This window comes from Haliotis rubra, unplaced genomic scaffold (genome assembly GCF_003918875.1).
Source record: "Haliotis rubra isolate DU_JTF1 unplaced genomic scaffold, ASM391887v1 Scf218, whole genome shotgun sequence".
NCBI lineage: Eukaryota > Metazoa > Mollusca > Gastropoda > Lepetellida > Haliotidae > Haliotis > Haliotis rubra.
The window spans coordinates 1,247,132-1,273,555 of NW_025766203.1; the positions used below are offsets into that span (position 1 = coordinate 1,247,132).

Here is a 26,424-nt window from a genome sequence, read left to right on the forward strand (position 1 = left end):
GGATATTCAGGGGCCAGCTTTGGACGGCTCCCACTGTGGGGATTCAGGTCCAGTATTGGGCTGCTCCCACTGTGGAGATTCAGGGCCAGCTTTGGACAGCTCCCACTGTGGGGATTCAGGTCCAGTATTAGGCTGCTCCCACTGTGGAGATTCAGGGCCAGTATTGGGTTTTTCCCACTGTGGAGATTCGGGGCCAGTATTGGGTTGCTCCCTGAGCCAGTATTTTATCTGGTCCTACTGTAGGGATTCAAGGCCAGTGTATAGCTAATTTGTAAGTTCAATCACACGTCATATGCTCATTATCTATCTCAAAGTATCACAAAAGACCAAATCATTAATTCCTTTTACTGCTTTACTGTGTAATATAATTCAATATCAACAAAACTACTGGATCACATCAGCTTTGATATTTTAAGTAATATTCAGTTTAATACATGGTAGTTACATAACTGACAATTCTGCAGACAAAAATGGAGGTGAAGCTGCAGTTGCAGTAGACTGATCACTGAGCATTACTGGCACGTGACACCTGAATGTATCATTGAATGTGGCGTCCTGTAGATATTGAATGCACCTGAGTATGATCATGATATGTCTGATGAACATTGAGGCGACTTGAAACACTTTGTACGTGATCCAGAGATATCCTCAATCAAAGACGAAATTTCAGTGGCACATGTGCTGAGACAATGTTCATGTCTGAAGACTGCTGAATTATTGTTGAGCAATTTCGCACAAGTAGAACACACGGTGAAATGGACAAGAAGGCAGGCTTGGGGGCAGGCCAATCATTACAATATGAAAAAGGTTCTGCCCCTCCTGAAAGAATATTTACCACAGGATAACAGCTAATTCTTAGAACAGCTGCTAGATAATCATAAACCATAACTGATGGTCAGGATAAGATAAAAACTCCAGCTCAGAGATGGACTGACTGACTGACTGACTGAGTTTGGTTTTACGCCGCTTTTAGCAATATTCCAGCAACATCACGGCAGGGGACACCAGAAATGGGCTTCACACATTGTACCCATGTGGAGATTCGAACCCGGGTCTTCGGCATGACGAGGCAACGCTTTAACCATTAGGCTACCCCACCGCCCCTCAGAGATGGAAGTATCAAGTTGTTATCATCCAAGCACTGCACAAACCCTGAAGCCATCGTGACCAAATTGCTTACTGACATTTACACTGATCCGACATGTTTATTTCTTCAAAGATGGGGACTATGACATGTTGTTAGAGACAATATAGTTTTTTGGGTCACTGATTCAAAACACATATTCTTTCCATGAAAGGAAGAGTCGACCAATTTAATTTTTCCATATCTTTTCAGGATATTCTACATGGCCTGTGACCAATTTACTGTTGGGAGCTAAAACCTCAGTACAAGTTATTTATGCTCACCAACCCAGAATATCAAATGATCCTATAACACTATATACTATAACCCAGCTAGTAACAAACTCAGTGATAACTTACGGTTACTTGATGGAAATTTTTACAAAAAGTATTTGGACTTTTTCTGCTTCCATGTGGATGGTCAAATCAATTTTGTTGCGTCCATTGTCAATTTTCATGAGTATAGGACCCAGGAATTCGCATCCCATACATCCCTCTTGTCTTGGAGACTTAAAATAACTTAAAACACTCTTATTTGTGTAAGACTGTTGATTGTTTGTTAATCTGCCAATTGGCATGTGGATGTTAAACTTACTGCACAATTCCATCAGCCATTTTCCTTTCATATTGACAATCATATCTTTTCATTTTCTATGGAATTAAAAAGAATCATTATGGCTGAATCATCAGTTGGTAGAAAATATACAGAGTCATCCTCTACACAACCCTCATGTCCAATAACTGCAATTAAAAAGACCCATTAAATCAAACACAACAATAAAATACACATTGGATAAAGTATAAAATCTCTGTTTCTAAAGCTCTGTACCATCATGGGCTTGTGACACAGACATGGACCTAAGAGTCCTAGATACAAGCCGTATATAACCGGCTTTTGACCCTGAGTTCTTCTGAAGTCCAACCAATCCTCTTGTAAGCAGGAAAAACAACATATGACTTTTTGAAAGTGTAACTCCAAAGAAGCCAGTGTGTATGCAAATCATGTGCTTACTTTCTGAATGACTGGTTGCAAATGTACCCTAATAAAATAAACTGGAAAACAGTTGTAACATTTCTTCCCCATGTTTCAGAAGAGCAAAACAGCTATCAGCTATAATCGACTAGATGTGTGATGCTCCTGTGGCAGGTGCTTGTGGAGAAAGTGGAGGATTCTTTTCCAGGCATCCTCCTGGGCTGCAGCATGAGCTTCAGGTTGTCCTCCCCACACAAGAACCATGTCTGTCGAGGAAATACTGAGAGTCAGTAAAATGTTGGATCAGAGTCAAATGTTTCATAAAGTATTTATCACAAATTCACGTATTTTTGTAAAAATAGAAATATATATTGATGAGTCAGCTGGCTCAATCTCTCAATATGCATCACTTTCAGACAACTGCAGACATAAGAAGGGGACATTTCATGACAATTTAAATGCTTTGACCAGAAGAAAATGTAAATCAAGCAGTAATTGTCTATGTTCCAATGCGAATACATCGTGCAGATTGCAGGGCTGCAATGAAGCGTGTTATTAATAATCTGACCAAATGTGCCATTATGAATCCCAAAATCCACTGAGCCTTTGAGCATGAACTTTGTGCAAGCTCCACATTAGACAACGTTAAAGTGAGAGGGTTTAATGCCATATTTGACAGTGTTCTCGTTATATCACGGCCTGTCTGTTTGATTATGTTGATGCCAGAGGATATGCAGGACATAGACGGCCGCCACCTGGTGATATGCACAACCACAGGTATGATGCTGACAATCTGGGAAACATTATCAGGGCAAACTGGAATTCAAACTCATGATCACAGGTTTCTGGCATGCTGAAGGGACCACAGCAAATTCTGGCACCTAAGCAGACAAGGCCACTTGTGCCACCACCTGACATTAAGTCAATCAGCATCAAAAGCTGGGTGAATATTGTTTAATGCTGAATCAGCACTTTTCCAGCTATTCACAGTGAGTGAGTGAGTGAATGAGTTTAAAGCCACTTTTAGCAATATCACGGTGGGGGACACCAAGCATGGGCTTCTCACATTGCACCCATGTGGGGAATCAAGCCAGGTCATCGAGAAGACGAGCAAATGCCTTAACCACTGGCGTGATGTAAGTTTGGTGCTCATTGGTCAGAGCTGGATTCCCTCCACTCGGACCAGGCATTGGCTTCATTGGTCAACTTAACGTCTACACATCACAACAAAATATATACCCACAGGTAATCTAGAAACGTTAAAACCGGTAGGTTATTGACAATGTCCTGAAGACCCTCACCGAGAACTCTGTGATAGGAGGTTCTACATAGCGGCATATATGGTGGCTCTATGAGGTGCCCCGTCCTAGGGTAGATGACTAATTCAATGTTGTCCCTCTTCTCTGCAGGGAAACTGTCCTTGAACGTTTTAGCATGCTGAGTATTCCATGTGCCATCTTCTTCACCGCACAAGTATAACACTGCAGCATTCTTCTTCCACACCTACAAAAGGTATATATTTCTGTGAAGTAACATACAGTGTGTGTCTTTGAATAAAAGATATTGTTTGCATGTGGTTAAGGTAGTCAGGGCCTTGTTTGTCAGTCACTTGTATGATATATGATTATGTAGCTTTGAACCCGTGAAGATCCAGTTTAGAATTGGTCTTCAGCAACCCATGTTTGTTATAAGAGGTGACTAATGGGATTGGGTGGTCAGGCTCGAGACTTGGTTGACACATGTTATCATATCCCAATCCTGTAGATCGATGCTCAGTACTGTTGATCACTGGATTCTCTGGTCCAGACTCGATTATTTACAGACTGCCACCATATAGCTGGAAAATTGCTGAAGTGTGGCTTAAAACTAAACTCACTCCTCCGTAGCTTTAACGAAGGAAACATCTGTTTGTTCATGTGCCAGACTTTGTTTGACAAAAGGCAAAATCTTCCACATCTTGGCAGATAATAAAAAAACCAACATGTGACAAGGGAGCATTGCACATCCTTAAAAACAAAATGCTATTATTCCACTGCATAAATTTACTGATAAATTTACTCACTGGAATAAATGTTGACGTGTCATATTGGAAAGAATTTCTTGTAGTAATACCCTCATCAGAATAATCCAATTTAGAGAAGTCCATCCTGAAAAACATTAAATACACACAAATTAGTAAAAATACAGTGAGGACCCATGATGATCCGGGTTACAATTGGTCTCAGCAACCCATGTTTGTCTAAGAGGCGGCTAACAGGATCAGTAGGTTGACACATGTCATTGTATCCTAATTACGCAGATTGATGCTCAAGCCGTTGATCACTGGATTGTCTGGTTCAGACTTGATTATTTACAGTCAGCAATATTACAGCTTGTCGGCCAGACAAACCATGGCAAATTGCATGAGCAAGAAATGTTGATCCAAAGTTGACCCATAATTATATTCGTTTTGTTTGTTTATTTGTTGTTTAAGGCCTTACTGAGCAATATTCCAGCTACATGGCATCAGTCTGTGAATAATCGAGTCTGGACCAGACAATCCAGTCATCAACATCACGAGCGTTGACCTACACAGTTGGGATACGATGACATGAGTTAATGGAGTCAGTGAGCCTGACCACCTGATCCTGTTAGTTGCCTTTTACGACGAGCTGGAGGATGTGGGTTTAACATCCAAGACCTGACTCTTTTTAAGGTTTCATCATATTAATCTTACATGCCCCGTTTAATTGAAATACTGTACAAAGCAGGGTTAAGATTCAGAGATTATTAGATACAGGGTGAATGAGTAAGTGATTTTAGTTTTACGCCACTTTTAGCAATATTCCAGCAATATCACGGCAGGGGACACCAGAAATGGGCTTCACACATTGTGGGGAATCGAACCCGGGTCTTCAGCGTGATGAGCGAACGCTTTAACCACTAGGCTACCCCACTGCCCCTTCAGCAACAGTGTGTTTCATAGATCATTAGCTTACAGTCATCAGATGCAGGGTGAAGATGCAGCAGTACTGTCAGAGTGAGTGAGTTTAGTTTTATGTCGCACTCAGCAATATTCCAGCTATACGGCAGCAGTCTGTAAATAATCGAGTGTGGACCAGACAATACAGTGATCATCAGCATGAGCATCAATCTACGCAGCGAGCCTGACCACCCGATCCCGTTAGTTGCCTCTTATGACAAGCATGCGTTACTGAAGATCAATTCTGACTCGGATCTTCATGGGTAAGTACTGTCCGAACCACACAAACAGGTGGTTGATATTATGAGCACTGGTTCATTCCTGTACAAAGACGTGCAATCAGTCAAGTCAATGATGAGGTTAAAAATCATTTCCATCACCTCATAGAAAAAGTACAGACTGCCAAGGACCAAATCTAATCCGGAGATTTAGGTAGCCTGGTGGTTAAAGCTTTCGCTCATGACGCCGAAGACCCGTGTTCGATTCCCCACATATGTATAATGTGTGAAGCCCATGTCTGGTGTTCCCTGCCGTGATTTTGCTGGAATATTGCTAAAAGCGGCATCAAACTAAACTCACTTGCTCACTCAGTTTTAGAATTTGTTTACTGTTTAGCACAACCCTGTGCCATTTTCCAGCTATACGAAAGAAATTTGAAAACAATCAATTCCAGACCAGACAGTCCTGTGATCAACATCACGAGCACTGATTTACACCACTGGGATATGCATCAACCAAAGCAGAAGCATATCACCACCTGCTGAGGTGAGGTGCCTCTCATGACAAATGTGCTACTGAAGATCAATATTACCCTCACTTTCATGAGAAACATTGTTTAGAAATACATAATTATTATTATAGGATATTTATATAGCGTACCTATCCACACAACTCGTACATGCTCAAGGCTTTGGCCTGTTCCCTTGATCAATCGATGTCTTTTTTTCTGGCATTCTTTTTACCAACTCAACTCCCTGGGGAGTATTCAACTCATGCGGCCTGTTAGGCGCAGCGAGTTATCACACAGCCTCATCCTCACAAGGTACCCATTTGCAGCTGGGTTAACTGGGACACATAGTCACAGTATTTTGTCCTATGATACTGCCAAGACAATACCCGCAACTAGGTGTCTGCACGTGTTCGTGTGTCCACCATCTGGTCACCTACCGCCGGACGAGTGTGTTCATTTAAGTGCACAGGGTTGTGTACTGCACACCAGGGGTTGTGACAACACTGAAAGAGCCTGCAAGTGCAAGTAATGTTAGCTCCAAGGTTTTTACAAGCAGCACCTTGCACAGCTTGCACAGCTCGCCCACCTTGCCCCATGGACATAACAGACCAAGTAACACAATCTGGCAGGGCTAAACCTAAAAGATATTTTTACTTACTCCAATGCTTTCACATGAGACTTTCCTGATTTCTTGAGATCAGCAAATGAAAATATGGGAGACCCACTTATGTTTACCACAGCTTTAACCTGTTGACAAAAGCAAGATGAATAAGACAGAGAAAATATGAACAATGTTTTTTCACCAAAAAACAGTTGCATACAGATGTTTCATCATTCTCTTCCCACAGAGGTTACCTCTGTTCTAATACGGCCATATTTCCCGGTTCTCGTAAAATTCCCCTAGCGGCAAAAGATCGCAACACGAATTATCTCCCTTCTTTCTATCCAATCAGAACACGTGTTACATCGACTTAGATTCAACTTGACTAACACAAGCCAATGTGGGGCCACAAATATCCCCCATTTGCTGGGGACTTGTGTTGATGTTACACACAAGACATTTAATGGCTAGCTTGTCCGTTGTCAACGAGGGCGATGGAGACGCCACTGATCCGCCATAACATGACTGCGTTCTATCTAGAAGAAACGTTTGCGCATCGCGCAGGGGCATTCTCTTCCCACAGAGGTTACTTGTCATATCTTCCTACGAACCTCTGTTCTAATACGGCCATATTTCCCGGTTCTCGTAAAATCCCCTAGCGGCAAAAGATGGCAACACGAATTATCTTCCTTCTTTCTATCCAATCAGAACACGCGTTACATCGACTTAGATTCAATTTGACCAACACAAGCCAATGTGGGGCCACAAATATCCCCCATCTGCCGGGGAATTGTGTTGATCTTACACACAAGACGTTTAATGGCTAGCTTGTCCGTTGTCAACGAGGGCGATGGAGACGCCACTGATCCGCCATAACATGACTGAGTTCTGTCTAGAAGAAACGTTTGCGCGTCGCCCAGGGGAAGAGGTTTAGTTTTCTCGAAGCATAAGGAAATTACCGAGACCTTGCGAATGATCACTTTTGAAACAACGTCGCTGATTGCACAACTAAATCTGATTGCCTCCAATCACGAGTCTTGAACGCTCACGCCATGAAAGGGCCGTATTAGAACAGAGGTTACGTAGGAAGATATGAAAGGAGTAACCTCAGTGGGAAGACAATGCGCGCAGGGGAAGAAGTTTAGTTTTCTCAAAGCATAAGGAAATTACTGAGGCCTTGCGAATGATCACTTTTGAAACAACGTCGCTGATTGCACAACTAAATCTGATTGCCTCCAATCACGAGTCTTGAACGCTCACACCATGAAAGGCCGTATTAGAACAGAGGTTACGTAGGAAGATATGACAGGAGTAACCTCTGTGGGAAGACAATGATGTTTCATGAGATCCATAATTATATATGCTTAACCTGAAAGTAGAGTAACTGATCAAACTATCAATGGATCATAATGGTCCATGATCCAAAAGCAAACACTGTTGGCCTCGGTTCAGATTCAAGCTATATCATTTGTGTTGGGAAGAACATCCACTTGTGTTTCTGGCTGCTTCTCCTTGGTGGGGTAGGGAGCCTAGTGAATAAAGTGTTTGCTCGTCCTGGGTTCAATCCTCCACAATATGTGTAGCACATTTCTGGTGTCCCCTGCCGTGATATTCCTGGAATATTGCTAAACGCAGACCTTGAAAATGAGTGAGTGAGTGAGTTTGGTTTTACGCTGCTTTTAGCAATATTCCAATAACATTACGGCGAGGGACACCAGAAATGGGCTTCACACATTGTACCCATGTGGGGAATCGAACCCGGGTCTTCGGCGTGACGAGCCAACGTTTTAGCCACTAGGCTACCCCACCGCCCTCCTTGAAAATGAGAGTATGGTTTTAGGTTTCTAACAGCAATACTCCAACAAAGCCGGGTGACACCACAAATAGGCTTCAAATATTGTACCCAAGTGGGGAACTGAACCTAAGTCTTACACATGATGAGATGACATGTTAACCACTGGGCTATCCCATTATCCCTCATGTAAAACAGATGGACAAATGAGATAAGAAAGGCCATTCAACATACCAGACAACATTTTTTCAACAAAAGTGTTGCCAATGCCAAGTCCTTTTATCATGGCGAGAACAAACACATGACATATTTTAAACTAACCTGAACAATTTCATCTTTACATGACATTTGGTTTCCCAGTCAATGTATCAAATATGTAATTTTTATGATAACATTATTGTTATACTTAACCTGACTCATGATTATTGCTTATCTCCCTTCTGCTTCGACGGTCAAGTAGAAATCTTGAATCCTATTCAAATCCACTACAATCACTCACCCTGAGTTACCTCCCTTGTTCCAACCAAAACCGGTCCCACGTGACCTGAGACTAGCTCTTATCACTCTCTCCGTAATATGCCTGCATTGCGACTTACAGTGAAGACCGTAATGCTGAGAGTGGGGACAGTCGGGAGAGCTTACCTCATGAGTCAGGATAAGTATAAAAATAATAATTTTATCATAAAAATTACATATTTTTCCTTATCCTGACTCATGATTACTGGTTATAGAATCCGACGGAATAGGTGGTGGGTCAGCCACCTAACGGGATTCACTGTGGCTGTCTATATACAGTCTGAACGCTTACCCCTGTAAACTCCTGTTGCTGCCTTCTGTTGTCAAATTGTCCTATAGGGGGACTACCTACTCTTAATTGATTAAGAGAAGTAAATCTTATAGATTTTGTGGTTTTAGATAATCTAGTATTCTAGATATTTCAAAACGATCCATATGTTAAGGTAAAGACTACAACCGAAACTGGCATCAAAACCAATAAGTTAAGTAAGGGCTATTACTTAACAAGGTTTATATCACTCATGTTCTGACTTCTCAAGTAAGTCAGGTTGGCATGGACTCTCAGCTGGTGGCAATGGGACAGTTGCCTAGCATCTACATGTCAGCGTGATTTGGGTGACTTCTCAATGTCTGGTTGGATTTGTGAGCCACTACTAGTGGTCCAAACTGGTGAATGCCTGATACATCCTCTGTAGCAATATCTCGTAGATAGTGATTAGCAAACACCGTGTCAGATCTCCAAAAACAGCCTTCCATGATAGATGATAACGAGCAATTTCCATGTAATGCGAGTGTCGATGCTAATGCTCTTATTTCATGTGGATAACATGCTGTAGGTTTTATAGGCTCTCAAAATGACTGCTCCAATCCAGAAGGATATTGTGGTTCGTGAGACCTCAATCGATGTGGCAGGTGATAATGGAATGAAGAGACGTTTAAACTTTCTCCTTCTAGTCGTAGTCCGTTTGTAAGTAGATTCTTAAAGCTATTACTGGACATAAGGATAAATCCTCTCTGTCTTGATGTCCAAGGACTGACGACAGTGCTGGTACATGAAATTGACGATCTGGTTGACCAGGAAGTTGATTCTTTGCTATAAAATCCAATCTCAGTCCTAAATGGACTACTGCATGCTCTCCTGTGTCGAATCTCGTTCGTGAGAAGTCAAGAGCATATATTTCCGACATTCTAGCTGCTGTGCCTAAAGCAAGGAGAAATATTGTTTTTTGAGTGAGTAGCTCAAAAGTTGCGTCTCATAAAGGTTCATAATCATCACTTGTGAGATGTTGTAGAACTATATTGAGGTCCCATGCTGGAGCTCTAAATTTCCATTGTTGATCCTCTAGTTTAAACGATCTCAATAATGCCACTAGCTCAGGAACCTTGGTGAGTTTAACTCCCGGGTTCATGGTGATCACTGAACTGATTGCTGCTAAGTATGTTGAAAGTGTTGATCCTTCCAAATGTTCAGTTGATCTCACATGGCAGAGATATTCTGCTACTTGCGGATGTGTTGCTTCCGCTGCCGAGAATCCTCTGCTTGTAGCAAATTGATCAAAACTTCTCCATTTATCATCATAAAGATTACGAGTTGAACGTCTTAAGGCCAGTGTAACTGCCTTAGCAGCTCTCATAGAATAAGCTCTTTTCTTCAAGCAGTGCGTGATAAGCTCCATATGTGTAGTCTGAGATGTGTTAGATTGCCTTGCAGTTGTTTTGCATGAGGATGAATCAGTAGATATGGCCTGTCTGGAAGTTTTAGTATTGGTTCCCCTAATTAACTTATTAGGTCTGGAAACCATGTTCTCGCTGGCCAGTAAGGCGTGACCCAAATCAGTTGTTGGATTTTGGTCTGAGCAATCTTGTGTAGAACCTGTGGTAACAGTATCGGTGGAGGAAATGCATACGCATGTAGACCTTCCCATGATATGGCGAGGGCGTCTGTCAACCATGCTAGCGGATCTGGTACTGGTGAGGCAAACATTACAATCTGATGATTGAACCGTGTTGCAAAAAGATCCATGAGAGGACAACCCTGTTCTCTCGTTATCAGTAGAAACGCTTCTGGATGTAGCTTCCATTCAATAGGGGATGGTCTCACCGGTCTGGTTATGGCATCTGCTAAGACGTTTTTCGCTCCCGGAATGTGACAAGCTCTCATCTACAGATTGAGGTTGTCTACTACATTGAATAGTTGAAATGTTAGGGACCGTTCATAATTTATGGCTAGGGGGGTGATGATTTATTTATTTTTATTTTATTTATTTATTTATTTATTTTTTTTTGGGGGACATTTTGTTCTGGCGAGCTGGGGGTCATCAATTTTGTACACACATACTAGGGGGGGTCATCAATTTTGTACATAAAATATGTTTAAAATTATGCTTAGAAATTATGGGTAGGGAAGGGGGTCACTGATTTTGTACATGACATGCAGGGGGGTCACTTATTTTGTACATAAATTTTAGGTGGGGTCATTCACATTGTACAAGCTTCTCCATAAAAATCATCATCACCCCCCTAGGTATTATTATATATATTATGAACGGTCAATTACTCTTATTAGTGGCGCTGACATTGTTGATTTCAGTAGGTTTATGTAAAACGCTACTGTTAAGTTGTCTGTGTGTATCATGTAAACTTGATTCTTGAGTACATGCACCCCATGTTGAATCGCCTCTAGAACTGCCTTGAGTTCTAGATGATTTATGTGTAATTTATTTTCGTTTGGTGACCAAACCCCTGAGGCGACTTTGTCGTTGAAGTGTACTCCCCATCCTTGTAGGGATGCATCTACACAAAGATGCAGTCTGTATACCGGCTCTTGCAAATAAGTTCTGTTGCAAACATTCAACTTGTTTGTCCACCACATAAGTTATTTCTTCAGATGTTGAGGAAAGCTTATGGCTTGTAGACTTTCTAGATGTGGTGTTAAGAACCGCTGAATTGGACGTAGTTGTAACTTTCCTCTGAGAGTTAGGGATTGAGCTGAAGGTAGGAGGCCCAATAGTCGATGGCAGTCTCTTATCCCCAGAGGTTCGTTCAAAGGCGGTGTGTAGACATTTCTGTATATTCTCCCATCATTCCTGTGGAACTACAATTCAATTTTCTTTGGTGAGAAACTTGATTCCCAGGAATTGTAATTCCTGTGATGGACATAGTTCTGATTTCCTCCTGTTGACTAACCATCCTAGTTGAGTTAGTAGTTGAATTGTCAAACATAGCTGATGTTTGAGTTGATTTGCTGATTGATGTGCCTGAATGCCGTCGTCTGATAGAAGGCATTGCGAACTTCTCTCTGATGTAGAAACGCTACAATTTGTTTTGTGACACGCGTAAATAGCCATGGGGCTGAGGAAATTCCAAAGGGGAGTACTTTCCATTGATAGTGCTTCCCTTGATATGGGAGTTCTTTTGGGGTTCTAGAAATACCGGGGAATAAAACCCTGGTGTGAGACTGTTTTCTTCTATAATCTCTACTGCATTCTTTGTCAGTAGTGAATTGACGGCCTTGATACATTGTTGGTCTGAATAATGATGTATCTGTGGTGTAATGGTGAGAGGTGGTCTCGCCTTGAGTTGAATCCTGTAGCCTTCGCGTAAAACTTGTACCACAAAGTCATCTTGTAATATTTCCCGATTTTTCCAGTACAAACCTAGACGTCCCCCCCCTGGTGTGGGCTTCACTGGAATGACTGGAGGGGGGACGACCCAGTCGGTCCGAAGCTGATTTTCATTGACGTGTTGAACGGGAGGATCCTGATGAACAACCTCCCCCGGAACGTCCTCTTGAGTTGTTATACGGACGACGAAAATTAGTTGTTTTGCCTCCTCAAGCTCCAGTAACTCTCTTATCTCTGGCCTTTTATATGCCTGGGAATTTTGAACGAAATTGTCCTCTACGTGATGATTGTCGATACATGTTGTTCATCGTCTACATAGATCTGATACGCATCTGATCTCTGTTGTCCTGACATGCTTCCCGTGATGTTGATCTTATACTTCCATCAAATAATGTGGACGCAGCCCATGGTTGTCGTAGAAGCGCCTTAATATGAAAATCTGGCCAATTGCAAGATGCGAGAAGACCTTGACGACGAAGTAGGGTTAGTCCTGCTGATGTTGATGCCAAATGATCAGACATAGATTCCTGATCCTTCTTTTGTGAAACCAACGCTGATAATATCATCCTTTCTGTTTCTGTTTTTGGATTCTGTAAGTTGTTGATTAGAGCTTCATTTATGGCTCTAGATCTGGCTAGTCCAAAGAAAGTATGTCTTATCGTCATGTCTAAGTTGGCCAACTTCCTGTCTTCAACTTTGTAAGTGTGTGATTTAGATTCATTGATGAGATAATAATCATCGTCAATCTCTGGTGCTCTGAAGAATTGTTCCATACTATGTAGTGGAAATTTCCTTGCATTAAATGATGGTGTATGTTGACCTTGATGTCTGGTAGCATTGTCTGTGTTCTTGTAAACTCGATTCTGAAGTGGGTGTCTCCTCCTGAATACTATCATTTATTGACGTAGTCTGCGTAATTATCTGTTGATTATCTAATGATGAACGCTGTTGCATTGCCAAAACTACTTGGCATGTAATACTGGCTACAAAATCTTGATCTACTGCATGGTAGATTTGTTGAACCTGTCGGGTTCGCGAAAGCTTGACTTATATCATCCCTCTGTTGATGAGTTGAAACTCCCTGTTGTCTGCAGTGTAACAGTTGTCTGATTTGTTGAGCCTTTCGCAATTCTTGTAGAGGTTGAATGGTCAGTAGGCGTAGTCAGCGATGTTTGTGATGATCTATTCTGATTGTCTGTAGAAGGGTTCGCGAACCCTGATGTCATAGAAGGGTTTGCGAACCCTGATATCGTGCAGGGAGGGTTCGCGAACCCTGATGTGGCAGTAGTTGATCTACGCTGGGATGAATGTTTCTTTCTCAACGATGATGATTTTGATGAATGTTGTTGCGAACCTGAGTTCACTAATTCTCTAGGAGTACTAGTAGATGTAGTCTGAGATGTAGTCAAGATGATCTGCGGTTCTAAAACTGGTGGTGATCTGTCGAGTCGAGATATGGCATTCTTAAATGTCATAGGAGTATCTGATGATCTCATAGATATAGACGATGTATATCTTGTAGATGTACATTTTGCAGACAATCTAGACAATCGTTTCTTCCTCGCTAGACATTGTAATTCAGTCTCCTCTATCTGAGGTGACTTTCTCTTGAGAGGTAGACTGCGTAGCTGTTTCTGAAAGCGTGACAGAAATGGGAGAAATCCCTGGGAAATTCTCCTTATTGTGTTGTGACATGTTAGTATTGGTTATATGAGACCTACCCCTTACCACTTATTTGTTGACACGATGCTGTTTATAGTCCTGTGTAAGCAGGCCGATAAATATTTAGTAAACAATTGTGTTGATAAATCAATGCAATATTGACATCGTGATGCAAAAGAACACGTATGAAGGCGACAAGAGGAGCAAACAGGATGGGCCACACAGATAGTCTCAATCTGCATTGTTGACATGCCACCATTGAAAAACACCCCACCTGCAACGAAGTGAAAATGCGTAATTTAGTAGCAATTTACATGATAATATACATATACCGTATATTACCGTCTATAAGACGACCCCATGGATAAGACAACCCCCAAACTTGACCCTTTAATTCAGTGTCAAAATGGTATGTTTCGTGCATAAGTCGATCCCCCGAGATGGGGTCCTAATCGCAGCAAACACAGACAACTGGCAGTTACCAATAATTATAACTTTGGTCCACATTATTCAAAGAATTCACAATCATATATATTGCGGATCGAAACGAAGTGTAGTTGACAGAAAATGCATAATATATTTTGTTCTCTAAATATCATATTTATTGTAGCAACAAACTGGCTTGCATATTTTACCCCATTCAACAATCACGAACTGATTACCGCCTTGTTTTCCATTGACTGCTAGTTTACAGTAACATCGGTAAAAATGTGTGAATTTAAATGGCTTCCGTATTTTACCCCATTCCATGTGCGTACAACTTCTGCTTACCACGTTCATGAGGGTCCGTATAACCTTAGTGTTGATTATATATATTTTACATAAAAACTGTAATTAAAATTACACAATGCTAGGTTATATTTCTTTGGGTTAAATAATAGTACTCTGTATTATATTTTATTGAGGACTGCGTCAGAATTCGTCCCGTCATATTATTGTGCATGTTTGAACTTGTTCGCTGCTGATTGCTATTTCTGGCTCAAATACACATGTTAATTTTAATTTTAATTAATTTATAGAGCAAAACCTGTAATTAAAATTACACAATGCTAGGACATATTTCTTTGGGTTAAATAATAGTACTCTGTATTATATTTTACTGATGACTGCGTCAGAATTCGTCCCGTTATATTATTGTGCATGTTTGAACTTGATCGCCGGGAAACATGCACAGCTTATTGCTATTTCCGGCTCAGATACACACGGTAATCTTAATCCCTGCAAATAATACAATGCCCAGCAAAAACAACTTAGAACTTAAAAGGTAAATTATCTTGTCTAGTGATGTTTAATTGCAAATTTGACGTCTCTACTGACAAAGTCGTCTTCTGTTGTTTGTTAATGCGAAGTGATAACATGTTGTTTTCTTACCCCTCGAAAAAAGTTTGACGAAAGCGTAACCCATGGATAAGACGACCCCCTTCTACAGACTGCTTTTTTTGGTCCTCAAAATTCGGCTTATAGATGGTCATATACGGTAGAAGCATCTAATATGGATCTAAATACAATCTGCGGTCACAAATTTATATTATAAGGCCGAAATGAAAGGATATCTGCCGCAAATAGGACCCGTAAGGACCGCCCGACCGTCGGCGAGGGCGATGAAGGAGAGAGTGATAAGAGCTAGTTTCAGGTCACGTGGGAACAAGGGAGGTAACCCAGGGTGAGTTATTGTACAGACGCTTCAGTGAATTTGAATAGGATTCAAGGTTTCCACTTCACTGTCGAAAGAGAAGGGAGATAAGCAATAATCATGAGTCAGGATAAGGAAAACTATATTATCTCCGCTTCTTTTTAATATTGTGCGTGGCATGGCATCTTCCTGTGGCAAGGGAGTTAACTCACTACAAAAATCTAGTCTTGACCCTTGCCAACTTGTGGAGAGTGAAAAGACACAGGCGAGAGTGCTGCGAAATATGAAAAAATTCTTGAATTCATCTCCAATGTGATAATAAATGTAAGATTCCATAAAAATGTGTTATAATATTTCCAGACATGTGCGAAGTGACTGATAGGATAAACAACTCAGAAGGGCTAATCACATATCCATCCTGACACACAGACAGAAAGACAGAAAATGCTCATCATTATTTCTCTGAGTGTTCAATATACAAACAGCATGTTAAGAGCTATTCAAGATGCTTTTGACTAATTCTGTTATTATGCATATCTGTTCTTCTAAACAGTTTCAGGGCTACAGATAGGCCGTACTGCGTATGTACGGATAAAAAATATACACGATACGGTAGGAAATAATTTAGAAAACGTAGCAGATACGCAATACAGCAATCTTAGAATCATTTACGGACATATTTATCAGAAAAAGTATTGTTTAATTGCTTATTGACCGTTTACACCAGGGTAGCAATGCTGTCACGCATATATGAAACGAGGCACAAGTTTAATGATACACCATTAAATTCCATTCACTACTGTAAATGTACTCTTATTGTTTTCCAGTACTCATATATTGAAAAAATAAGGAGTACGTTCTCCTGATGTTGAAAAATTATCTGGAGCCCTGAGTTTTATTTATGGATCTGACTAATAAGAAAAAGGAAACTATATTCCAAAATGCACACCTGTAATTTTCTGACTCTTTACCTTTTGTATATTTCACCTTTACTGTCACTCTTCCTCTGTGTCTGTTTCTAACAACTGCTTGTGATGTAATTTGTTATTGCAGGGAGCACATATGGATACATGGTCTCTGGTTATCGTAAATATTCTTGAGGAGTTGTTTTTTTAAATGTTTTAAACTTGTCCCTTATCCTCTTTAGATTGTGAATTAAAATAATTAGTTTCAACTAAATTAAGGAAAGCTCACCTTATCACAAGACATTCCAAGCACAAAGGCCAGTTCACCTCCCTTGGACGTACCGACCACTCCAATACCTCCTGGCTGGACATTGGGATGAGACGCCAGCCAGTCTACAGCATCCTGAACAAAATGGAACAAACAAATAACACATGGTGGCATGTGGTCACAAATCAGGTGAAGTTAAGCAATGTTGGGTGCGGAGAGTCCTTGGATGGGTGACCATGTTTGGCAACTTGACTCCTGGGAGTTTCTAGAACTTCAGTCCTGCCCCACAAAGAAGCACATGTGATACATGTGGTCTCACCTTAGGCAAGTGAGTCTGTTCAAAACTGCCTCTGTTCACCCAGCAGAAAATGGGTACTCAGTGGGATAACGTCATGTGACTATAACCTTCTAGCACCTAACAGGCAGCTTGGGTTATCCGGGGTAACAGTAATACAGTCAAATCTCGTTAATTCGACACTTGTGGTTGCAGAGAAATATGTTGGATTAACGAAAATGTCGGATTAATGTATTTGTGTGAAAATTGATATTTTTATACTTATCCTGACTCATGATCTTTTGCTTATCTCCCTTTTCCTTGCGAATGGTAGTGGAACACTTGAATCCCTTGAAGTTCCCAAAGCGGATGTAAAAATACACTCACCCACGAGTTACCTCCCTTTTCCCGCGTAAACAGTCATGTGACCAGCCCTACTTGTCACTCTCTCCTAATTTTTCTGCAAAGCACTTTGATCAGCTGTGCAATCCAAAGTGTTTACAGCGGGGAGTTCTGGAGGGATTGACCTCATGAGTCAGGATAAGTATAAAAATATCAATTTTACTTGAAAAATTACATATTTTTTCTTATCCTGACTCATGATCTTTCGCTTATAGAATGCGATGGATTGGTGGTCGGTCAGGCCACTTCCTGGATTCATCAGCTGTTCTTTAGATATGTCCTGTATCCCCCCAATGGGAACTGCATAGCGGCATTTCCGAGATCCTATTCTTCCAACTTCCGTTATAACTCGGGGGGACCACTTCTTGTCTTACTTCCATCTCTGACAAGTTGAATCATCTTGATTCATGTGGCTTCAGATAAACTAGTATCTTCTTATTACTATATATCTTATAACAACCCATAGATTATGATAAGATCCTTATCATAAATGAGTTGCGACCCCTTCACGTACAGGTAAGATGTTTACCCGTACAGGATCTGTAATCACTCATGCTAGTATGTCCTAGACTGTGTGCATGGACTTTCAAACTAATACTTTCCTTAGTAAAAGTTATCAACAAGTCAACGTGATAAAGTGTAAGATTTTCCAACTCAGCGCCTTTGAGGAACCGTTAGTTGCTGTGTTACAATGAGAGGTCCAAATTGGCGAATGCCTGAGACGTCTTCAGTGGTTATGTCTCGGAGGTAGTGGTTGGCAAACACTGTATCCGACTTCCAAAAGCAGCCTCCATAATTGCTGATATAGAGCAATTTCCGTGCAGAGCCAATGTTGACGCCAGTGCTCTGACTTCGTGTGGGTTGGAAGCTCTAGGAGGTTCTAGTCCTGCTGCTTTATAGGCTCTCAATATGACGGCTCTAAATTCAGAACGATATCGTCGTTCTTGAGACTTCTACTTATGTCTCTGTGGATAATGGGATGAACAGGCGCTTGAATTTTCGTCTCCTTGTCTTAGTCTTTTGAAGATATATCTTCAGGGCTCTGACCGGACACAAGGATAGGTCCTCTATATCCTCTGGGCCGAGGATTGTAGATAGCGCTGGTACGTGGAACTGTCTATATGGCTGACCAGGTAGTTGGTTCTTGACAGTGAAGTCCCATCTAAGTCGTAGATGAACTGCAGCATGTTGCCCCCGTGTCGAATCTGGTTCGACCAAAGTCCAGCGCATGTATCTCTGATATTCGAGCTGCCGTGGCTAGCGCAAGCAGGAACAGAGTCTTCTGTGTCAGCAGCTCGAAGGTAGTCTGATCTAGATGTTTGTAGGCATCACTTGTAAGATGACGTAGAATTACATTCAGATCCCAGGCTGGAGCTCTGAACTTCTTTTGCTGGTCCTCCAGTTTAAAGATCGCAGCAGAGCAAGTAATTCTGGTACTTTCGTCAACTTGATGCCTGTTTTCATGGTAATCACTGTACTGATGGCAGCCAGGTATGTAGATAATGTCGAACCTTTCAGATGTCTAGTCTGTCTAAGATGACACAGGTATTCCGCCACTTGAGGATGAGTAGCTTTCATAGCAATGAATCCTTTCCACCTTGCATAAGTCTCAAACTTCAGCCACTTGTCATCATACAGGTTACGAGTAGGTCTGCGTAACGCTAGCATTTCTGCCTTGGCTTCCCTGGCGGAGTATCCTCTTTTCTTCAAACATGTTTTGATATGGTCCACACGTGTAGCTGGAACAGTGTCGGGTTCCCGTGGACTTGGTTGGTGTGCGGATGTATGAGTATGTTCGGCCAATCTGGTAACTTGTTGGACTTCCGTGATCTTCTATTAGGTCTGGGAACCATACTCTCGCTGGCCAGTATGGCGCGACCAAGGTCAGTTGTAGCGCCTGTGTCTGTTTAATCTTCAACAGTACTTTCGGTAGTAATATCAGTGGTGGAAACGCATAAGCATTTAGTCCTTCCCATGATATGTTCAGTGCATCTGTTGCCCAGGCTTGAGGATCTGGAACTGGTGAGACAAACGTCTGTAGTTGTTTGTTGAACCTCATGGCAAACAGGTCTATGCATTGGGATCCTATTTCCCTTATGATGAGCCGAAATGCTTCTGGATGGAGCATCCATTCCGTAGGTGACGGGTGCAGTGGTCGGGAGAGAGTGTCTGCAAGCACGTTCTTGGCTCCGGGTATGTGACACACCTTTATCCAGATGTTTGCCTCCTCTGTGATTTCAAACAACTGGAATGTGAGCTGTAGTAGGCTTGGTGATCTTGTAGATCCTTGCCGATTTATGGAGAATGCCACTGTAGAGTTGTCCGTGTGGACCATCAGCATTCTGTTGATCAGTGAGCACAACCATAGTTGTAAGGCGTTGATCACAACTTTCATCTCCAGCAGATTGATGTGAAGATGCTGCTCTGTTTTGGACCAGTTCCTTGATGCAACTTGATTGTTGAGATGTGCACACCAACCTGGTATCGATGCGTCTACGTAGAGATGTGTGTCGAAGGCCAGCTCTTGTAAATAGGTCCCTATGCAGACGTTCGTCCTGTGGGCCCACCAAAGTAGGTACCTCTTAAGATAGTCTGGCAGCAAGATAGGGTCGATGCTGTCCAGATGTTTTGTCAGGAACCGTAGCAGCAGCCTTAGTTGTAACCTTCCTGTGCGACGGAGAGATGACTGCTTGTGGGATCATGGCTTGTATCTTGACCCAATGATCTTCTTCGACCACAATTCGATCTTGTTTGATTCTAACTCCAACTTCATCAGGTTCACTAGCCATCTTAGTTGCGTGAGCAACTTAATTGTGAAGTTCAGCTGCTGTCTTAGTTGATTGGCACTTTGAAGAACCTGTATGCCGTCGTCCAGATAACCGGCACTGCATAGACCTCGATGCTGCAGATAGGTGCAGATAGGTGCCGATAGGCTTGGTTATTCGTATGAATAATCATAGAGCCGATGATATTCCAAACGGTAGGACGTTCCATTGGAAGTGCTAACCTCTGATTGCAGTGATGATACATCATTCTTCCCCTTATACACGCAGGCTCTCTTTGTTGATCAGCATGCATTGAAGAGTTGTCTATTTATAGCAAGGCTGGCTCCAGTGTAGCATCGCAGGGGACAAAGTCGTCATTATGCATCTTATTAGTGTAGACATCATCTATATCTTTAGAAGGAGACTCCAAGTTCAAACCATTGGCTATCCAAGCTGTAACATCTGAGTCCGGGAAGACGAAGTCTGGTTATTCATCAGTTATCTCCTGATCGGTAGAGCTATGCCTCCGCGAATCATCCTTCTGCGAACCTGTATCCCTTCTCAAACCTCCATCATCCTTTCGCGAACTGAAGATTCCTCTCTTCGCGAACATCTATCTGTGGATTCATCTCTTCTCGAACCTCTATCTGTGGATTCATCTCTTCGCGAACCTCTGTGACGTGAGCTTTCTCTTCGCGAATCTCTGTCGCTAGATGTATCCCTTCGCGAACCTCTGTGATGTGAGCCTTCTCTTCGCGAACCTCTGTCTCGTGATGAGTGACTTCGCGAACGTCTGTGAGAGATATGAGATCTCAATCTAGAACGGCTAGGTGTAGCAGATGGATCTCGAACGTTGAGGGTTCGCAGATGTAGAACGGTGAGTAGGCATCTCATGTCTTCCATCCTCCTCCAAGATGACAGAGTTGTCCGACTGTGGAGACCTTCGCAAAGGTGTACGTTCGCCAACGTAGTCTTGAGACATAGTTCTATGAGGCGTAGGTTCGCGCAGGTCCGTAGGTTTGCGCACGATGTCAGTAGATGAGAGGCTTCGCCGAGCCTTTGCTTCTTCCTTTGAACCTACGTTGATTGAAGCTGCTGCGATGTAGAAGAAGCGTTTGCGGACGCTGATGAGTTGTATGCCACGACTTCAATCCGTTGAGAAGTTGGTGGTAGTTCGTCAAACAGCTGGCCTGCTAGTAGTCGTGGAAGTCGATTGAGTCGCCGATCTCGTAGGTACTTTGGGTAGAAGTAACGGGGGATCATAAAAAACATCTACTACATGCGGAGGTAATATCTCTTCGTTGAAGGATTTCTGATGCGTTGACTTACTAGGCCGTGTAGATTTACCCTCCGATCTGGTAACAGATGCTTTCTTCTGCAACGTAGAAGAAGATGACGTCTTTTTTCTTAGCCTGAGTCGGAGTCAACTGCATTGTAGCCGATCTCTTCTATTTACTCAACAAAGCACCAGTATTATAACATTTTAAAAAAAATTATAACATTTTTACATAAAATACAATGTAGTTATAGCCAAATCCATACATAGTGTAATTTTGAAGAATAGGACCTATATAAAAAGAATATAATGCCGTATACGGGACTCCAGTGCTCGCCCAACCATCCACTTGGGCGAAAAGGGAGAGAGTGACAAGTAAGGTTGGTCACATGACTGTTTACACGGGGAAAAGGGAGGTAACTCGTGGGTGAGTGTACTTTTACATCCGCTTCGGGAACTTCAAGGGATTCAAGTGTTCCACTACCATTCGCAAGGAAAAGGGAGATAAGCAAAAGATCATGAGTCAGGATAAGAAAAAATTATCAATATTTACTAAATGTCATGATCGTGATACTGTTGCATGCATATCAGAAATGGTAGATCTAGTTATCTTCATCGTATGTAAAAATATGAAAACTCATGTCGATTGTAAACATTTTATAGTTTGCTCTACTGCTTTCTTGATTAAATCGTCTCAATTAATTATCCTGTGTTCCTATATTAACAAGTGTGATGTTCACTGACGCCGGTGTCAAGCAGTCAGTAAGGCACATGCTAATTACCACTCACGTGTGATTGCTTGTATACGATCGGATCATCCGACCGGCTGTGTTTGATTGTCGGTTTAACTAATGTTTTTACAATATATTTACAATAATCAGTTGCTAGATTGGTGTGTCTGAGTTGGAATGCAAGAATGTCGGATTAACGAGAGTAATAATCACTGTTTTAATTGGTTCCCTAAATTTTTGTCGGATTAGCCTGATTGTCGGATTAATGAGTGTCGGATTAACAAGAGCTGACTGTGCACATATTGTTTGGGTGCTTTGAGCATGCATGGTGCATGGAGAACTGCGCATGACAAATGGACTATTATTATTATTAATTTCATGGTTTGCATTGTTTATTTTAAATTTTACATACCTGCCCCCCCTACCCCCACCACTATGCAAGGCCAATAGACCATACTGTTTGAAGAACTTTGGAACAAAATTCACCCCTGACTTCTAAATGTTTCAGGAAACATGTATTATCTGGGAAAATTTAAGCATAACAATTTATATTTTCAGGCATAAGTGAGTGAGTTTGGTTCCACGCCACTCTTAGCAATATTCTAGCAATATTATGGCAGGGGACATGAGAAATGGGCTTCACACGTTGTACCCATGTGGGGAATCGAACCCGGGTCTTCGGGGTGACAACATTTTCAGGAACTACGTGTGTAGCCTGATATACTCAATGAATGTGAAGACTAACATATCTTATATATTTGGGACTGCACTTTCTCAGTAGAGTACAGATTCTAGTACCTTTTGAGGGTTGAGCCCCATCTGAGATTTAAACCCACACTCTCAAATTCACCGAATTGCCAGAACACAAAGTCAGCCATAACCTACATCTTACTGCTTTCTTACAGTGTCTTCAATGTGTAGAATCAATGAAAAATCATGAAAACTCTTTGAAATAGTTATCGTATTGAAGTTAATCAGGGCATATGCAATGAATCATATTAAAAATTCAGTGATTATTTGTTAAAACTGAACATATCAGGAATTACCGTAAGTTTATTCCTTGAGCAAATAAAACAATCAACAACAAAAATTAAATGCTACTAAGCTTGTTTTAAAATGCATCAGCCAATATTTTACTTCCAGTCATATCCCTGAAACTAATATATATGCCAGTGTGTAATATAAACTCTGCTAATCTGAAACCACTCGAAGTAAAAACTTACAAGAAAGTAGTCCAGGTCAAGGTCAGCCAATGTTTTTGGAAGGTCATCATAACCAAAGTAGCCAAGTGCAAAGGAAGCAAATCCTTGAGAAGCTAACAGTGCAGCTCGGAACTCCACAAGTCCTCCGGTGGAACCAAACATGTCGAGCACTCCAGGAAAGGGGCCCACACCTGGATATGTGAAACATGATTCCAAGTGAAAAAAGACTAAAATGAAGCATATCGTAGATGTTTACCACCTTGTTGAAATTCATGAGTGAGTGAGTGAGTTTAGTTTTACGCCACACTCAGCAATATTCCAGCTATATGGCAGCGGTCTGTAAATAATCGAGACTGGACCAGACAATCCAGTGATCAACAGCATGAGCATCGATCTGCACAATTGGGAACCGATGACATGTGTCAACCAAGTCAGCGAGCCTAACCACCCGATCCCGTTAGTCGCCTTTGACGACAAGCACACTCGCCTTTTGTGGCAACCATGGGTTGCTGAAGACCTATTCTACCCCGGATCTTCAATGGTCTTCAAATTCATGATCATGTATACAGTGCTACAAAACAGGTAACATGGGTGTGTAATGTAATGTTGTGTGTAGGTATGTATCTTCCTGCAAACCTCATCACATGTATTCAGGCTGCACCCTTTGGTCTCTCGGTGAGAGAGTGAGTGTTGTTTATATTGTTTCTAGAAATATTTCAGTGAATAAGTTAAGTTTAGTTTTATGCCACTTTGAGCAATATTCCAGCAATATCACAGCGTGAAATATTCCAGCAATATCAAGGCAGGGCAAATGGCCTTCACACATTGTACCCATGTGTGGATTTCAAACTGGGTCTTGGGTGTGAAGAGCTAATGCTTCAACCCAGAGGCCCAGATAAGCTGCGTTATCCATGTAAAATACGCATATAAAATTTCCAATTACGCATTGAAAAATAATTGTTGCGTACCAATTACGCATTTTAAATGTTAGATACGCAAAAAGTTTAAAACAAATGCGTATGGAATATATTTATAAAAATTGCTTGCGTAATGAAAAAGACATCGATTGCTATCAAGTTGTACTGTCAGTATAGGATGAGTGATTTTTTTATGAAATCATTTCCATTATATTTAAGTTGGTTTTGATTAGGTATGACATAAGGCAGAACATACCTGCTTAGTAAACTTACTCAATGACATAATACTTAGGTGAGTAAAATGACTGAAATACGCACATATTTGAAAGCAGTGGGTAACGGAAAATGAAATACCCACTCAACATTCATAAAACCCACTCCAAAAAAAATACAGTGGGTACAGTACCCACATGAGCTCTGTTTAACCTCTGGGGAAAAATAGTAAATTTTCATTGATATTTGTCTTGCTTTAGGAGACCATTATCTCCAAACTTACTGTTTCATTGTCAGTATTGTACAGTTGACATTTATTGTGTGAAAATCCTAAATACTATTTTCCTGACATCTTCAAATAGTGTGTGAGTGAGATTAGTTTTACGTCGCTTTTATCAATATTCCAGTAATATCACTGCTGGGGACACCAGAAATGGACTTCACACATTGTACCCATGTGGGGAATCGAACCCGGGTCTTCAGCACGACGAGCGAACACTTTAACCACTAGCCCACCCCTACATCCCCCAAATACAATACATCAGCATCAATATAGGTATACTTGACCCCAGTCACAATCATGTGAACAAATTATCATAAACATATCAGCAGGAGTAATGCAAAAGGAGTAGTCAGGAAAATGGTTCTGATAAAAAACTCTGCATTAAGGAAGATATTGGAATTAAAAAAATTGTATCAATATAAGCATGTAGCAGCAGCCAGCCCCTTTCAAATGACTGTAAGTCCAGTTTCCATCCTCGCCAAACTTTAATGACTTATGTCCCCCCTTCTATGTCATTCACAATCAGATTCTGTTTTTCATACCACATGCATTTGCTAAAAAAGTAAACGCAGAGCCCAGTCAAGAAACTAAGGGAGATCACTCCAGTATACAAGTTGCCATGGAAACTCTCAACAGATGACAAAAATGTTGATATTTTATGAGTGTTTTATGAAACTTGCCGCAGCCGTATCAGCCATATGGGCAAAAAGAATAAAAGTAAATTTTCCCTGTACAAAATTGTGGCTTATGAAAAACAAATTGTTTAACATTTTATTGTGATGTTTTGATAAGATTTTCAAGTCAACCTGTTATCTGTTTGATGTTTATAATCTACTATAATATATGTAACCCTTTCCACTTCTGCTCAATATCGATACAAAACTCGGTATTGAAATATCACAAGACTCACAATAGAATATACAAGAAGTATCCATACATTAATTTTCAGGGCCGGATACAGCTTTTTGAGAAGTGGGGGTGGTAGGGTGCACAGTTCATTTTCACCCGTTTTCACGAGAGTTTCAATGGTCATTTAATAAATGTTCTGGACAGAAGTGGGGTGCCTACACTACACTGGATCTGCCTATGATTTTACTGTAAAATAATCAAATTCATCACAATAGACAAAAATTTTGGTGAGTTAACTTTATCCAGTCAGATTCATATCACAGGAAATCACATTTTAAAGGCTAGATATTTTTTAAATTCCTGGTGATTGTAAACTTTGCCAAATATGGCAAAGTGCTTAGTTACGCTCATAAACAATAAAAAAATTAACTTACAATGTTTACTGCTACATAACTCCTCACCTGCAGGCAAGAAGAGAGCTCCTCTGAGAGAACCTTCCCGTACCACAATCTTCCTCACAGCACTGTGTTTGTACCAACGCTTTACCACCCCTGTGGCCAGCACTACTGTCGTGGGCAGCTGGAGGTCGTCAAAGGGAATGTGGTCATCTATCACAGAGAGCTTGAACACCAGAGGAGTCGTCACATCTGATGTGATGATACGTGTCTTCATGGACGCTCCAGGAACAGGCTTCAGACTCCAGAACAGACCCATGCTGTCAACAC

At 41.3% G+C, this 26,424-nt stretch overlaps 1 protein-coding gene across 3 annotated transcripts in view; it reads right to left on the reverse strand.

The window, feature by feature from the left end:
- Positions 1–342: 342 nt before the first annotated feature.
- Positions 343–26,424, reverse strand: part of LOC124277102 (acyl-coenzyme A amino acid N-acyltransferase 2-like) — a 31,486-nt gene continuing 5,404 nt past the window's right edge. For all 3 annotated transcript variants that reach the window (XM_046712758.1, XM_046712760.1, XM_046712757.1), the window contains exons 3-9: positions 26,161–26,424; positions 23,459–23,628; positions 16,809–16,922; positions 6,446–6,534; positions 4,158–4,242; positions 3,397–3,598; positions 343–2,361 (exon numbers count right to left, since the gene is read on the reverse strand). In XM_046712758.1, coding sequence (XP_046568714.1) covers positions 2,234–2,361; positions 3,397–3,598; positions 4,158–4,242; positions 6,446–6,534; positions 16,809–16,922; positions 23,459–23,628; positions 26,161–26,424 — 1,052 coding nt within the window. In that variant the 3' untranslated portion in view covers positions 343–2,233. The remainder of the gene's footprint in view (positions 2,362–3,396; positions 3,599–4,157; positions 4,243–6,445; positions 6,535–16,808; positions 16,923–23,458; positions 23,629–26,160) is intronic.